The sequence below is a fragment of the Parasteatoda tepidariorum genome, chromosome 2, assembly GCF_982258835.1.
Source record: "Parasteatoda tepidariorum strain Cologne lab strain chromosome 2, Ptep-v5.0, whole genome shotgun sequence".
Taxonomy (NCBI): domain Eukaryota; kingdom Metazoa; phylum Arthropoda; class Arachnida; order Araneae; family Theridiidae; genus Parasteatoda; species Parasteatoda tepidariorum.
Window position 1 is genome coordinate 111,022,373 of NC_141756.1, and position 15,678 is coordinate 111,038,050.

Genomic DNA, 15,678 nt, shown 5'->3' on the forward strand with positions numbered 1-15,678 from the left:
AAAAAATTGCTTTTCATAAATAATTCATGGTTTCTAACTTAAATACAATTTACTATGAATCGTGATTTTTTACTTTAGAATAACAATCTGCATTTTTGAAAAAAAAAAAATGCTTCAAACAGAACTTTTTTAAAAAACAATTTAAATCATAACTAAAAATATCACCTTACCCAATAAAACTAATTTATAAGTGAAAGTTCATAATAGAAGTTTCATAGGTATAATTCATAAGCTTAACAAATAATTTTATGATTATTTAAAAATAAAATACTTACAGTCGAACTCACTTATAAACGAATCCTGATTTAACAAGAACGAATTTAACAAAAAAGAAAAATTGGAAAACTAAGTTGGTTCAATGTTACGTCAATTGGAGAATAACTCGTTTTTAACGGGCAAACCCAGATTTCAGTGAGCAATATTTTTGCGATTCATAAAATTTATACTTAATTTCACCTCTTTAGATCAGCGGATTTCTCCTTGGAGAAAATCCTTTTTGTTTTTCGAGTAGACTGATTGCCTTTTAGTGTCTATGATGTTTTTGACTATGAATCTTATCCGAAGAACACTAGCATAAGAGATAATTCAAAGCAAATTAACTTCTGTGCTGCACAGAAATAATACTTCTTAAGTACAATGTATTAACGATTATAAATTTTCTAAAAAAAACTGCTTTTTACGAGCACTTTATTATAACAAACAAGTATAGGCATCCCTTCGGGTTCATTATAAGCAAGTTCAACTGTATTTAGAAAATCTTTTACCAATGAAACTCCATTAATTAAAAAAATTTTATAGCAACTATTATATTGCTTGAAGAAATTCATATTCTTTCCAATTAGAGCTTTATAGTTTTTACTTATTTAAAATGAATTTATTAAATAGCTTGAGAAAAATACCAAGAATAAACTAGATTGCAATAATAAACCATTCAAAAAATTATTTCAATATTTATAGTTCCTAGTAGGACTGGGCTATAAATCGATGTATCGCAACATATCGATTTAACGCCTATATTGGCAAGTCGATACAGCGACTTTCGTTCCAGGAGACTCATCAGATTTCTGTTGCATCAGAAATATGATTTAAGTCATCGAGGAAAGACGATATAGCGATATAAGACATGCAAGGATCTTCCCTTACGTTCCGATGCCGACTCGGGGTGTTCGTTTCGTTATGTTGAAATGGCCTTGATTGATCAGCGCTAGAATCAGAACCAGAGATTTGAGAATACTATATCGTGATCTCGCATGTTCGTTTTCGCACCTCTTAGTTTTTTTTTCATTCTTTGTCGCGACTTGATATCATTTCTTGTAGATTATTTTCAATGGGACAAACTTCGTGATCGCTGCCGTTGCCTTATTCTGAACGCAATCTATTATTGAAAAGAATTTATAAAGAGTTTCGTCATTAATTAGGTAATTTTTTTTCAACAAAACCTTTTCTTATTTTTAAATGTGAAAATTATCGGAAATCTAATTTAAGGCGCCCATAAAGAATTAAGTTACAAAGTAATTAAATTTGTTAGGTTTTTTTCTTTTCTTTTAATTTATTAAAAACTTTTTGGATAAAACTTCTAATAATTTAATGGGTTTTTATTACTGATTTTAAATTTATAAATCTTGAGTTGCTTTTATTTTTAGAAATAAAGTTAAAACAAAACTTATTTTTTGTCATTTGGATTTGGACATAAGTCAATCAACTTCGTTTATTCAAAAAAATTTGAAAGGTTTGGGAATTTTATTCATTTTTTTCGTTTTATTAGAGAGTACAATCAGTTTTTTAAAAATTTTCTTTTAATATTATTAGTTAATTAGCTAAATATATTATCGAATATCACAATTCTTTTGTTTTCATTTTTAAGAAATTAAACGTTACTTTGTTTTTCGTTCATAATTTGGTCATTATTCAATTTAATGTAATTATTTATGTGAAATAATAATAATAAAAAATAGTGATTTAAAATCGTTTTATTATTTATTTATTTTTTTAAAAATTTATTTAGCACTTTGTTTCAAACATACAAATAATTTTTAACGAACTTATTTTTTAAATTTTCTTTCTATATTGTTAGGTAAATATATTGATAAATTTCTATTTTATTTATTTTTTTATTATTTATTTTTAAATTAAGAAATCTTTCGTTATTTACGTGATCATTTTTAGAAAATATAACTTGCGTTTACTTTTTCATTTAGAATTTGAACATTACAATGGAACTTAATAATTATGTAATTATCAAAGTTATTTTTATATGGCTCATTTAGTAAAATTATTTTTTATGGCTTTAAACTTTTTTTTTTCAAAATTTCATTCGCTTAAACTAATTGATTTTCAAATAATTCATAAACCTATCGTTTTAAACTTTCTTTTATTTCTAGTTAAAAGCTTAGTAAAGTTACCTAATAATTACCTAAATTCTTCTGTTACCTAATAATTACCTAAATTAATTAACAATTAATTTATAATTTAATTAATTAATAATTTAGATAATTAGGTGCTTAATTAGACTGCTTATACCTTATAAACGATAAAGAGGTGCAAATATTTCATTCTGTATCTACACATTTTTTCAATAAATATTTTAAGTAAGTTTTGTGCATTTGATATCTTTCTTAAGCAAAACATATATGTCTTCAAACTTATAAATTGATTTAAATCAATTTGAGTATGGAGTTTCGATAGAAATCTGACTTTCTGTGCCTTACAAGTAAATGAAATTCAAAAATACTATATCGCGATGCAAAACTGACGATGCATCACGATATATAATTTCTAATATCGCCCAGTCCTAGTTCCTAGAAAAAAACCTTTATTTTATTTATTCTACTGTTCTAGTTCTTTGGAGATATAAAAACTTGTAATATCAGCTAGATCAGGGCTCAAGTTGAAGTTTCAGCACTCTAGCAAATCAGAAAATGTTCAAAATTTCAATTGTAAAATTTACCCTTCACAATAAACATGAAAGTTAAGTAAAAATTGCTAAAAATGTTTCAATACAAATAAAATTTTAATAAGACTGCGTTTTAATTGTTTCAGTTTATCAAGAATCACTATATCCTATTAGAAGCATTGCAAAAGAAACAAAAACAAGAGAATAACAAATAGCAAAGCAATACATTTCCTTTAAAAACAAAATACCTACTTTTAACTGTTGATCAGTGTTTGACAGGATACCTTCTTTTAAGAAGAGAGAATAGTTATCATGGAATGCTCTATAGTTATTAATATCCTTTCTCATTTGGTCTTGTAGATATCGAAGAAACCTATTTGTAATCATTGTAGAAATTTTTCTGAAACAGAAGTTAAAATTGAGGATTTAAGATAAAATATGCATTTTAGTAAAATGAGATTTGCCTATTTCAACTGTATAGAAAAAGGAAAAAAATAGAAATACTGTGAAAAGATCACAAAGGTGGCTCCAATTCATGGAACATTTATTTTTAGGAGTACATGTTCACAATATTTTTCGAATATTTAGTGTATATAATCATAATATATTCCACAATGATTACTTCTGGTACCATTTTATCCCAAAGTTGAGTGAAATAGTTTACCATTTCTAAAATTATCAATATATTTCTTCCCAACTGATTCAAATAGAAATTTTCATCTTTTTAATAGCACTGTTTTGCCTTTCAATATGAAAGGGTGGCAGTCATGGTCGAGTGTTGTTGAGCCACGCAGATAGCAGTTGGAAGGCTAAAAGATTTTATTTAGCTTCACATGGTATATTCAAAACATTTTCTATCAATGGTGGAACTCAAATTAGCACTCCAAAACTGTGTGCATAGGTTTTTATCCTAGGGAAAGTAGCAAATGAATTTCCCTCTATTTTATTATATTTTAGGGAAATAGGGAAACATAAATAATTACAATTGATTTATTAAATAGGTCATGAGATTCCCACAAAGAGTAAAAGAAAAAAAGTCTTACTTTTAATTAATGCATAACTGAGCCAAAATTAGGTTAAAGGACAGGATGTGAATTTAAAAGTGTGAGAAAGCGCTTCAATTAGAATAAAAAAATAAAATAAAAGGATTTGCAGAAAAGAAATAACATAAAAAGATTAATTGAAGCTTTTTATGTTACACACACACACACACAGATATATATATATATATATATATATATATATATATATATTAAGTTTTAATTTCCCTCACAAATACTTAGCATTTGACAACATTTTAAAAGAAGTATTTGAATGATGAAAAACTCAAATGGTGATGATTCTGAAACTTTTAAACGGCAAAAATATTGAAAAATTAATTTTTGAAAAGATAATCGATTAATAAATTTAAAGCAGGCTGGCCACAAACACCTAAAAGAAAGTGTCTGATATATTACCAGAATGATTTTATCGAATTTCCCTGATCTTTTTAAGCAGTGGAATAAATATGTTGGGAACATCAAATAAATTACTTACCTTATCAAAGCACTATCTTGTAAGAGTTCTCGACTTAAATTCAAAGGTATATCTTCACTATCAATGACACCTGTTTAGAAAACAGAGATCGTTAACACCAAAAGTTCAAAGTAGAAATAATCCATAGGTAAACAAAAAATAGGTGATAAACAGCATATAAATAATTTTGTTTCTTACAAAAAATTTATGATACTAATGAAATAATCATAAGAGAGAATTTCTAAAACCAAGTGAACATTGGAATATTAAAATTATTTACATTGTGAGCCATACAAATTTTCACAAGTTTAAAAATCTGTAACAAGCAAAACTTGAAGCTAGCAGAGCTCATTCTAGGCAGGGTTAACAGGTCGCAGTACCCTGTTGCTCTTTTAGTCAAAAGGATCCACCCTGCTGCCCCCTAAAGTAAGTTAGTGCTCTGATGTAATAGACACCATAGCCTTTATTTCCTCAACCTTTCTTCATTTTTTCCCTAAACTCTACTATGGATTTCTTAAGCTTTTGTTTTTTTTTCCAACTCTTATTAATTAGTTTGTCATTGCTGTCAATAACATAGATATATATGGGAAAGGAAAAATAACCATCACACCCTCTTGTTGCACTTGTCTTTGAAAGTTTGCAGTTACTTCCACTATCTTCCAGAGCAGAAAAGTTCAAGAGGGGCCTCTCAGTTGTCCAACAGGAATTCATTAGTGGGGAGAGGGGTAAAGATGCTTTTCTCTTATTCTTGGCATACTCTTCTCCCTAAAAGAAGATAAATCTTTTTTCTTTTTTTTTGTCAAGCAATGTTCTATTGTAAAGGTGGGAGAGTGGTCAGCAGGTGTGGAAGGTCATCCTTTTGGTAAACCAGAACTGTCTTTTGGGAAACTCACAGTTTTAGCAAGCAATCAAAATTCTTATGACTGTACTTAAACTACCATAAATTCAGGAACACCACTTACAACTCTACTCCACACAACAAAATATCACTATAAAATATGTTCATTTGAGCAGATTTTAGGTTCATTGTTAACTAAAAAATGGTGGAAATTAAATAGAGCACTTTTTTTAATTCATTTAATGAAATTATTGAAGGAGAACTTTTGATTTTATTTTAACAATATGCTTACTATAATCAAAAGCATAAATGGTAGTAAGATGCTTTATTGAATTTTGTATGTTATTTTTCAGTTAATCTTAAATTTTTTTAAAAAACTTGTATGGTATTGAAAACAGTCTTTTTATGAAAATATTTTTAATAATTAAAATTGTTATTTCTGTTACTGGCATAAATAGTTTTTAAGTTAGAATAAGCAAAAATATATAAAATTTTTGATTTTTTTTTTTTTTTTAAATTTTGAACTTAACTACAAAATATTGCTATAAAATATGTTCATTTAAGCAGATTTTAGGCTCAGGCTTATCTAAAAAATGGTGGAAATAAAAATAGACCATCATTAAATCCATATTTTGATAGTTTCTTAAATTTGTTTAATATAATATTGAAGGAGAACTGAGTAAGATGCTTTATTGAATTTTGTATGTTATTTTTTAATTAATCTTTATAAAAAAATTTTTATTTGTATGGTATTAAAAACATAAGTTTTAAATTATTTTTAATGTATAATATTTTCAATGTATATTATTTAATTTAATGCTGCATTTTAATTATATTGTTATACTATTTAAAGCACCTATAATAAAATTAATAACTGAAAAGTTAATTATTTATTAAATCATAATTATTATTAATCATTTTAATTATTAAATCATAACTACAGACACTTAAAAACATACATTTATTATTTTATTAATATATGCATGCATTTTGAATAAATTACTAAGCTAATTAGCTCATTAACTTGATTTATATGATAATTTATTAATAAAAATTAGTAATTAATATGATTGCTTTGCTACTTTTTGTAAAGTTAAAAGTATTTTTCACCCCTCTTACAAATTGACAATATTTTTCAATAGAACGTGTAAAGCCCATAGAAAGAAATTATTGCCTTTTTAGAATAATAATGCCCTTTTTATAAACTTTTGCGCCCTGCACTTTTTTCTGCCTAGAATGAGCTCTGGAAACTAGAATTAAGAACAGAACATAATTCTAAAATAAAATTAAAAACAGGACAGATACATAGTAGGAAAAAAATATGAAAAAAGAAATACAATGAAATCTATTTCAGAAGTTCTCGTTCAAATTATTCATATTCTTGTTAATTTGTTTCCTATAAAGAAATATTGTAGAATTTAAAAAAATATTATCTGTATTATTTTCGTGGTTAAAAATTCTTTCTCAGACTTTCAAAACATGAAGAAACATAAAAATAAAAAAGAGCGCAAGTTTTTATAAATGAAATTAGTTAAGACAACAAAACAAAAAAACTGGATTTTTAGAAAGAGCTCTAAGTTGGAGAGGGTAACAATAACATCCTTTTTGTGCATTGTGAATTTAGCAAATTGCTAATACATTGCCAGTAACTACAATAGGTTTTGCAATTAAAAATAGAATATCTTAAAAAAAAGAGAGAGAAAGCTTTGCTTGATGGTGAGCATTTAAGATGACACTTGCAGATTATCTTGTGAAAAAAAAATTTAGACCACAAATAAAGTTGTCAAATTGTTACAAAACTTACAAAATACTATTAAAGGATAAAAACAAAGAAATGTGCATAAGAATATCAAAAAAATTTTACTAATAATTTTTAAACCTTTCAGAAAATTTAAATACCACAATTTAATGAATCTTTTAGAGAATTTAATAAACAGATAAATAGTGAAAAACAATGCTTTTTTGGGGTGGGAAGGTAAATATCTGAGCAATAATTCTGTGTTTATTATGTATAATTATCTATTAGTTAGAATATAATCTGTGTTTAAAAATGGCAATAGTCTCTGCTTTAAATTTCGGTTCTAAAAAATTAATAGAGGAGTGAAACAACTCAATTTATTTATTTAAACATGAGACCTTCAGGATATCTTTGTAGTATCTTTGAACAAGAGAACAATAACAATTTATTATTATTAAATTATTAAAATAAAGCATTGAATATATTCACATTTAAACGTTTTTGAAAATTTATACTTTTACTGATAAGCCAAAGGGTAAGACAAAAGTCCTTCTTGCCAAATCTACAGCGGCAGGATACAACTGAATATCAGCAAATCAGAACACAGCAAAAGACCCTTGATTGGTGTTTCATCAAAAATAAGCTTTATCAAATGTCAAGCCAACCCAAAGATCATTTGAGGAATATGAAAACCCCAAATAAGTCCTCGAATCGAATGTGGCTCATGGGATTGAGTTTTCTCCTTCCAATGAGGTGCACTGGACTTAAATCCCAGCAATATTTGGTCGATACAAATTCCGCACTCGGCTCGTACCGAGCACAATACTGGCGTAAAATATGTTCAGTCATAGATGAATCATGGGGTAGAGTTACCTTGTTGTTAAGTTAACCCTAAGAGTTTTCGGCAGTTTTCTTCTTTATATAGTGCAAATATGGGTAAGTTCCATTAAAAAGTCCTTCATGAAGGCAAATTTCTCCCAGTACTTGATCCAGGAGTTACCTCATCTTCTGGATTAGGTGCAAAATTTCAAGGCTACTTAGTTGAACATTAGTAGCCATAAACTCAAGATTGAGAACCAAGTACAAAATAAAATAAGTCACCAAATTATAGTAAACATCTCATAGTATGCATTTCTATACTTAAATACAAGCAGTTGAAGAGAAGACTTTAAAAAATAAATTTTGGTCATATTAATTAATTTAATTTTTCAAATTATTTAGAAAGGGGTGGAAGAATTAAATATTCATTTAAGAATTAAATAAAAATTAAGAAAAGAGGAAACATGTAAAACCTATAACAGCGTGATAAATCATATAACCCTATTACAATTTTTAAAAAAATATTTTAGCTAGGCTTATAAGGATAGGAGAAGAATAAAAAGTCTGAAAATACCCGTCAACTTAAATCTAGAGAAAAAAAAAAACATGTGAAACTATTTAAATAATTTATAAACTTAAAGTTTTTTACTTTATTTTATTACTATATGGGTACATTGAGAGTCCAACATACTGTTAATCTTTATACATCATTCTTGATTAAAGAGAATAAAAAATAATAAAGTAAAAAACATAACAATGTAGAAATATTAAGAATTCTTCTGAACTTTAGAAAGTCAGAAATTCTGCCAGACATTGTAAAAATTTAATGCCTGTTTTGTCTACTCACTTCAAAAGTTTTAAACAAATTTTTACATTTTTTTCATAGAAATTCTTTTTTTAAATAAATGTTACTTTACGTACCTCTCATGAAACGAAGCCATTTGGGGAGTATATCAGCCTTGTTTTTAATCAGCACCCTCGAGCTATACAGAGAGACACCAATCTCCATATCTCGACTGATTTCGAAGAGTCCCGGCTTCCCTTCTGGCACGTACAGCAGGCACCTCAAATTGAGGGGTGAGTCTGTCTGGTAGTGCAAACAATAGCGGGGAGTGTCAACTGTCTTAGTGATGTATCGAAAGAACTCCGTGTGAATCTCTGGAGGTACCTCTTTGGGTTCCATCAGCCAGACAGCCTGAAATAAATATTATTTTGATTAATACATTTTCAAATTCATAAAATCCTTACAAATCTTTCATAATATGAACTAATTTAAGTAAAAATAAAGTATTGTTTTGATTTAATTTTTTTTTATTGCTAAAATCAACAGTTCAACTTCTCAAGAATTTAAATCTTATAATATTAATATTCTAAAACTTCAATAAATATGAAGCTGTTGGGGGGGGGGGAACACAGCAATAACAACTTGGGCAGCTGAATCAAAAATTTCTGAATTAGTGCAACAAATTGAACAAAAACTATTTGTTGGATTGGTTATGATTTTTTTTTTTTTTTGATGTAGGAAATCAAAAACTATACATCAATCAAACATTTTTTTTAAATATATTAATATTCTCCTAAGTCAAAATACAGAAATTTTCAAATTTTATTCAAAATAGTGAAACTGCATTAAAACATTTACTTGATATAAATTTTAAGTTCATTGATAATATTACTTTAGAAAGAAAAAGCAAATTTTTTGTTTCGATTTCTTGTTTATCTCACCCAGTGTTTTCATTAATGCGCGAGAATCTCGAATATTTTTTTCTTTTCTCGCATTAAAAAATTACAACCGCGAGAAATTCGCGCATTCTATAAATCAATTTCAAAATTCACGAATTTCTCCAATTTTGGAAAAAGCATCGATTTACGCCATTTAAAATAAAATCCGCTTCACTTTTCTTCCTGGATCTTTCATTATTTTCAACATTTGCCCTGTTATCTAGCTTCCCTATTTATCAGTATTGTTCAGAACCTTTTCGAACAACAGAACACAACCCCTCCGAACCCCTTTCTGAACACATTTCTCTGCAACCACGTGTTTGCCGTAGGTAAGGTTTTTTCATGTAAGACGTTCAAATTTTTTATGAGCTAATGTAATATGGATAAATACCTAGTAAAGGCAAAATCTTCTATGATGATGCAGCAATATTAAATGCTTTAAAAAATAGAAGACGTTAAAAATGTATTATAACAAAAAAAAAATAATGCTTTTTTTTCAAGTCTATTTGTGTTTTTTTAGTTTTTAGAAATCTCACTTAACTTTCTGAAATCTCACCCTGTTTTTGAGAAAGGGTGAGAAATTCTCACCCATTTTTTTTCCATGATGAAAACACTGTCACCCACCAAATACCAATTGCACATCAACTGTAGTTTACATGAGGTTAGAGTTAATTTATCAATGCATAACTGCCAACATGGATCGGAAAAAATCCAGTAGATTTTGTGCAATTAAAATAAATTTCATGATAATTGTTGCAGAGTGTACTAAATGTTTTACACATAGGGAATTTTAGGGATTTCTATTGTAATCAAAATAGGAAAAGTGCAATATTTTCCAGTTATGATACATACTCAAAGTGTTATGTATTATATTTACTCATAATTTCGAATATTAATAGGCATTAATTCATCAAAGATGGTTAAAAGATTTTTTTAATTAATTTGAAAAGAGAGTTCTGAATAAAAATGAACTGAACATTTTAGAACAAAAAAAGTTTTGAACCGAATTCTATAAATGAGGTTCCTTGCATTATGTATTAGTAATACTTATTTAAATAGCAAGCAAGCAATAATCTGCATAAAAATTCTATTCCAATAGTGATTTTTTTTAGGAAACTTACTCAATTTTAGAGAATTTTTTAGAATGTACAAAAACTAGGAGAATTTATTAAACCAGTAGACCAGGAGAAACTGGCAAAATCCAGTAGTCTACTGGAAAATTCAGTAGAGTTGGCAACTATATAGGTCTGATTTCTTTTTTAATGTAGATAATAAAAAACTATCATCTTATAAAAACCATATAAAAATCAACTATATAAAAATATATTATTGTTTTCCAAAGTCAAAATATACTAATCTCTAGAAATTTTCACATTTTATTAAAAACAATGAAACTACATTGAAAAATTCACTTGATATAAATTTTAAGTTCATTGATAATATTATTTTAGAAAGAAAAAAGAAAATTTTTTTGTTTTTGATTTTTTGTTTATCGCATCCACCAAATACAAATTGCACATCAACTGTAGTTTACATGAGGCTAGAATTAATTTATTAATGATTTTTTTGCAATCAAATTAAAATCATAATTAGAAAATTAAAATCATAACCAATGTGCAAGTGTAATATTTATTTGAATAATTTCATAAAAAAAATTTAAACATCCATTCTTTATCTTATTACACACATCCCACCCCCAAAAATAGACAAATTTTAATAGTATAAGAAGCATATCAGAAGCATCAAGTAAGAGGAATGAGATTTTGAGTCAAAACACTGCTGATGATACTTGTCCTCAGAAAATTAAATGTATAAAGAAACAAAAAAAATTTAAAAACCTCTTTTTAACTCAGCATATAAAAACTGTGAAACATATTTATGCAATAATAAAGGTCGATTTTACTATTGTTTATATGAACCACAGGCATCGTAGTGGACTAAAGAAAAACTCTGAACAATTTTTGGAACAATATACATACATGTCAGAATACTTTTAAAAGAAGCTAATGAAAGATTAAAAAAGGCATTATTTGCTATACTTAAGAGTATAATAAAAGCAAATTTTATTGCAAAAGAAAACTAAAGCATACTATTTTTAGTTTCAGATCCACTTTGTTCAGAACAAAAAATTTTACGTTTCCACAACATTTTATAAATGCAACAATAAATTCCTAATAGTTTGAGATCAATATATAGAAAAATTACAATAGAACTTTTACAAGAAAAAAAGAATATCCAGTATTAATTAGATAATATTCCCTCAAACATAAATTTAATTAAAATTTGTAATTGAGAGCAAGAATTCCTTAATCAAATAATTTTAAAGTTGAGTTTCGATAATCTCAAAACAAAAAGACAAAGAATAAGTAGATCAATACTATAATAAATCAACTTACTTAAAATGTGAATTCTCAAAAAATTTAATATCTATAGTTTTGCATAGGCTAATTAAATATCTGTCCCCTATACTGTGTTCAGATGAGGCAATATTTCGTTTATGCATTATTCTGGCCTAAGGATTTTGTCCTATAATACTCCAGTTGAGACTACCCATTCAGGATGCATAGCCAAATCTTTCAGCAAAAAAGAAGCACCTTTAAAGTATGTTCTAAGCACTCAAAAAATATTTTCAAGCACTATGTACATTAACAAAATTCAAAATAATTTTGAACAACTTTATATGATCACAATAAAATAACTAGTTTCTGACAAATAACTCCTTTCTTGATTATATAAGCCAACATATCGAAAGATTTTTTAAATCAATTTCGGAGGATGGAAAATAAAGACTGAAATTGAGAATATCTAGCTAAATGCAGTTGAGTTGCACATGACAGAGCTAGAATCGCTCCGAACCTAATAGACGCACATGCAGACTCGCAAGTATTTCATCATGTAAAATGGTTGGCGCTTTCATACGCTATGGAATGACGGTACACCGAAATGGATTATGGTTGAATGAATTGTGAAAACGTTGAATAGAACAATATTAAAACCACGCTTTTGCATAATACGTGGCAAAAAGCGACAATTTCATTAGTGAAAAGAGAATATTAAGCACTTTTTAAAAAATCCTAAAGAAAAAAAGCACCTTTAAGGGCTTTTAAAAAACAAAAACAGAAAATAAGCACCTTTAAGCACTTCTTAAAAACGCTACACATCATGCCATTATTATTCCGAAATGATGTGTGAGGGAGAGTATCACTATTACAATTATGCCCATTTGGGAACGGAGAGTTTTATTTAATAAAAAATTATTTCTTACCTGAATATTATTAACTCTTTTTCCATTAACGTAAATTGGATAGGCAACAAAGTTGCTGTACTTGTTAATGACACCTGAAAAGAAAGATTTATTTATTTATTTAGTAAACTGTAGTAAATAATTCATACCAACAATTTTTTTAAAAAAATTTGAGCTGCCAATTTTAAAAACATTTTATACAGCTTAGTGTAGTCAGAAGCATATTTAATTTAAAAAGAAAGATATGAAGAAATTATTCTCCTTTTTTTCTAGACCTTCTTTCACAATCTCTTACAATAGAACACTTTTGAAAGCTTAGTAATTTTATATATTTCCCTACTTAATATTTACTGAAATAGTTCAATTTCTTTTTGTCATAGGAATAAAATATGCAATTACATAAAGAAAATGTCATTTAATAGAAAAAGCTAGTGTTATGTTCTGAGACTGAACTCATACCTGCCACCTTTTATTATTCAGAAGACTCACAATAAAATAACAGGGAAATTACTTAAAATGCAGATTCAATTTTAATAAATTAATAAAAGTATAAACAATACAATTAAGTCTGCGATCCATGTACAGAACAATAAAAAAATTTGAGAAGTAATAATCAAAACTGATAAATAAATTAAGAAAATAAAAATAGAGAAAATCTGTTAAAAAATCAGCAAATAATCTAATCAACAAACTAAACACAAAGTGATTGGCATCAAAAGATGAAAAAAAAAAGTTCTCATTCCACAGAAGGGGTTAGAAGTCAAAGAGAACCCAAAAGTTTCTGGGCCAGAATACTCCTTGTCGACTGTGGGAGGTGAGTAGCACGATTGTAAATGAAAACAAAAGAAATCAATACACATGTTCCAGTAGTTACTTTTATGGAAGTGATTAAGCAATTTAAACTAGAAAGGCAAATCTTTCAATTTTCCACAAAACCTTTCAGAGTCTGTAAAAGAGGACAATCTTGACATTAAATGGGGACCTTTATAGATCCCCTAAAAAGTCCTGGAGATGCCCAGGGGGTGCACAGATCACAGCAAAGAACCACTGATTTAATATAAACATTGTAAACCCAAGATCTTCTCATAAGATGCTTTTTCATTTCTAAAGAAATTCCAAGGAATGTGTATACATCATATTTATGGACAAACTATAATCTCAATGAATTAAAATAACACCAGTTCAAATGATTGGTTTAATGATTCAGCTCAATGACTTTGAGATGTTGTCATCAGATAATCAGTGAGAGATTTTCAAACAAAAATAAATTACCACATTGACTGCAGTGTAAGTTTCTGAATATACAATATAAGATACAATTTATCTTATGTTGTATATTCTACTGCAATAAATTTTGTATTTTACCTGTTAAATAGATGATTTACATAATTCCCAACAAAATTCTTATGCAATAGAAATGAATATATTAAAAAAATATGGAATGATTTTACAGCTGGAAAACTATACCTTTAATCTCATCTTCATCAGCAAATTTTCTTTCATTACCACTTTTAATATATGCAACAACTTTTGTACCAGGCTGCACATTTTCAGCTTCCATTATTTCATATGAGCCAGATCTAAAATAAAAGTGATAAGTCATTAACAAAACGCTCATAATGAAAAAACCCTAAAATTAACATTAATACTGTTTTATTACAATTAACATCAAAATACCACATTTTAAACATTGGCTTAGTACATAGTAGCTTTAAGTAATTACAGAATTGATACAAAATTTATGACATTTCGTAACATAAAAAATTATGGATAATTTTTAAAACATTTTATAATTTTCAAAATATTTTATAACTTAATAATTTTTTTGCTTTCCAGGTTTTACTCTCTGAAAAAATTTCTAAGGATGCCTTTTGGTTTTATTTCAGGTTTTTTTAAGCAAAATTCCAGATACTGAAAAAATAAAGTTACATAGGTACTTCTTCTAAAATGTGAAAAAAGAAGTGGGAAAAAAATTATTACAATTAACTCATTTAGCTACACTTAAATTATTTTTTTCATTATTGCAACAAAATTACAATTTAAATGTATATAGGAAATGGATAGGAATGATATAGGATATAATATGGATAGGAAAAAATCCAATAGATTTTACAAAATAATATGAATTTCATGACAGTTGTTGCATAATATACTAAATATTTTACACAAAGAGAATTTTAGGGATTTTTATAGTCATCAAAATAGAAAAACTACAATATTTTCTAGTTATGATTGACATTAAACATATTTGAAATGACGTTAAACATATTATGTCTTATGTTTACTCGTAATTTCGAATATTAATAGGCATTTAATTAATCAAAGATAGTTAAAAGACTGAGAGAGTTCTGAATAAAAATAAACTGAACATTTAAGAACGAAAAAAGTTTTTAACTGATTTCTATAAATGAGGTTCCCTTCATTATGTATCAGTAATATTTATTTAAATATTCAAGCAAGCAGGCAATAATTCGTACAAAAATTCAATTTCAATAGTGATTTTTTTAGAAAACTTACTCAATTTTAGAGAGTTTTCTGAAATGTACAAAAACCAGGAGAATTTTAATTAAACTAGTAGAGTTGGCAGCTATGATAATGTATAATTTCGAAATTACAAACAACTAAAGTAGAATGAAAGATTACTAGAGTAATGACTTATATAAAGTTTTTTTTAAAAATTAACAAGTTCAAATGAAATTTTGATAAAACTGATTAATTTCTAAAGCAAATTTAGAAAGAGTAAACTAATTAAAGTAAATTAATACTTGAAAATTATTTAACTATAAATTTTACCAAAAAACTCTGTGTATAAAAAAGGAAAAAATATCAATAAAAGTTTAGCATTTAAAAATTATTTCTTATTCAAATTTGAAATATCCATTCATAAAAATCAGCTTGACACAAAGTAT

The 15,678-nt window shown here is 26.9% G+C and overlaps 1 protein-coding gene across 2 annotated transcripts in view; it reads right to left on the reverse strand.

Annotated features, from left to right (window-relative positions):
• Trap1 (TNF receptor associated protein 1) overlaps nt 1-15,678 on the reverse strand; it is a 49,384-nt gene that overhangs the window by 21,439 nt on the left and 12,267 nt on the right. For both annotated transcript variants that reach the window (XM_087158043.1, XM_087158044.1), the window contains exons 7-11: nt 14,237-14,349; nt 12,791-12,864; nt 8,725-8,998; nt 4,430-4,499; nt 3,146-3,293 (exon numbers count right to left, since the gene is read on the reverse strand). In XM_087158043.1, the coding sequence (XP_087014169.1) occupies nt 3,146-3,293; nt 4,430-4,499; nt 8,725-8,998; nt 12,791-12,864; nt 14,237-14,349 (679 nt within the window). The remainder of the gene's footprint in view (nt 1-3,145; nt 3,294-4,429; nt 4,500-8,724; nt 8,999-12,790; nt 12,865-14,236; nt 14,350-15,678) is intronic.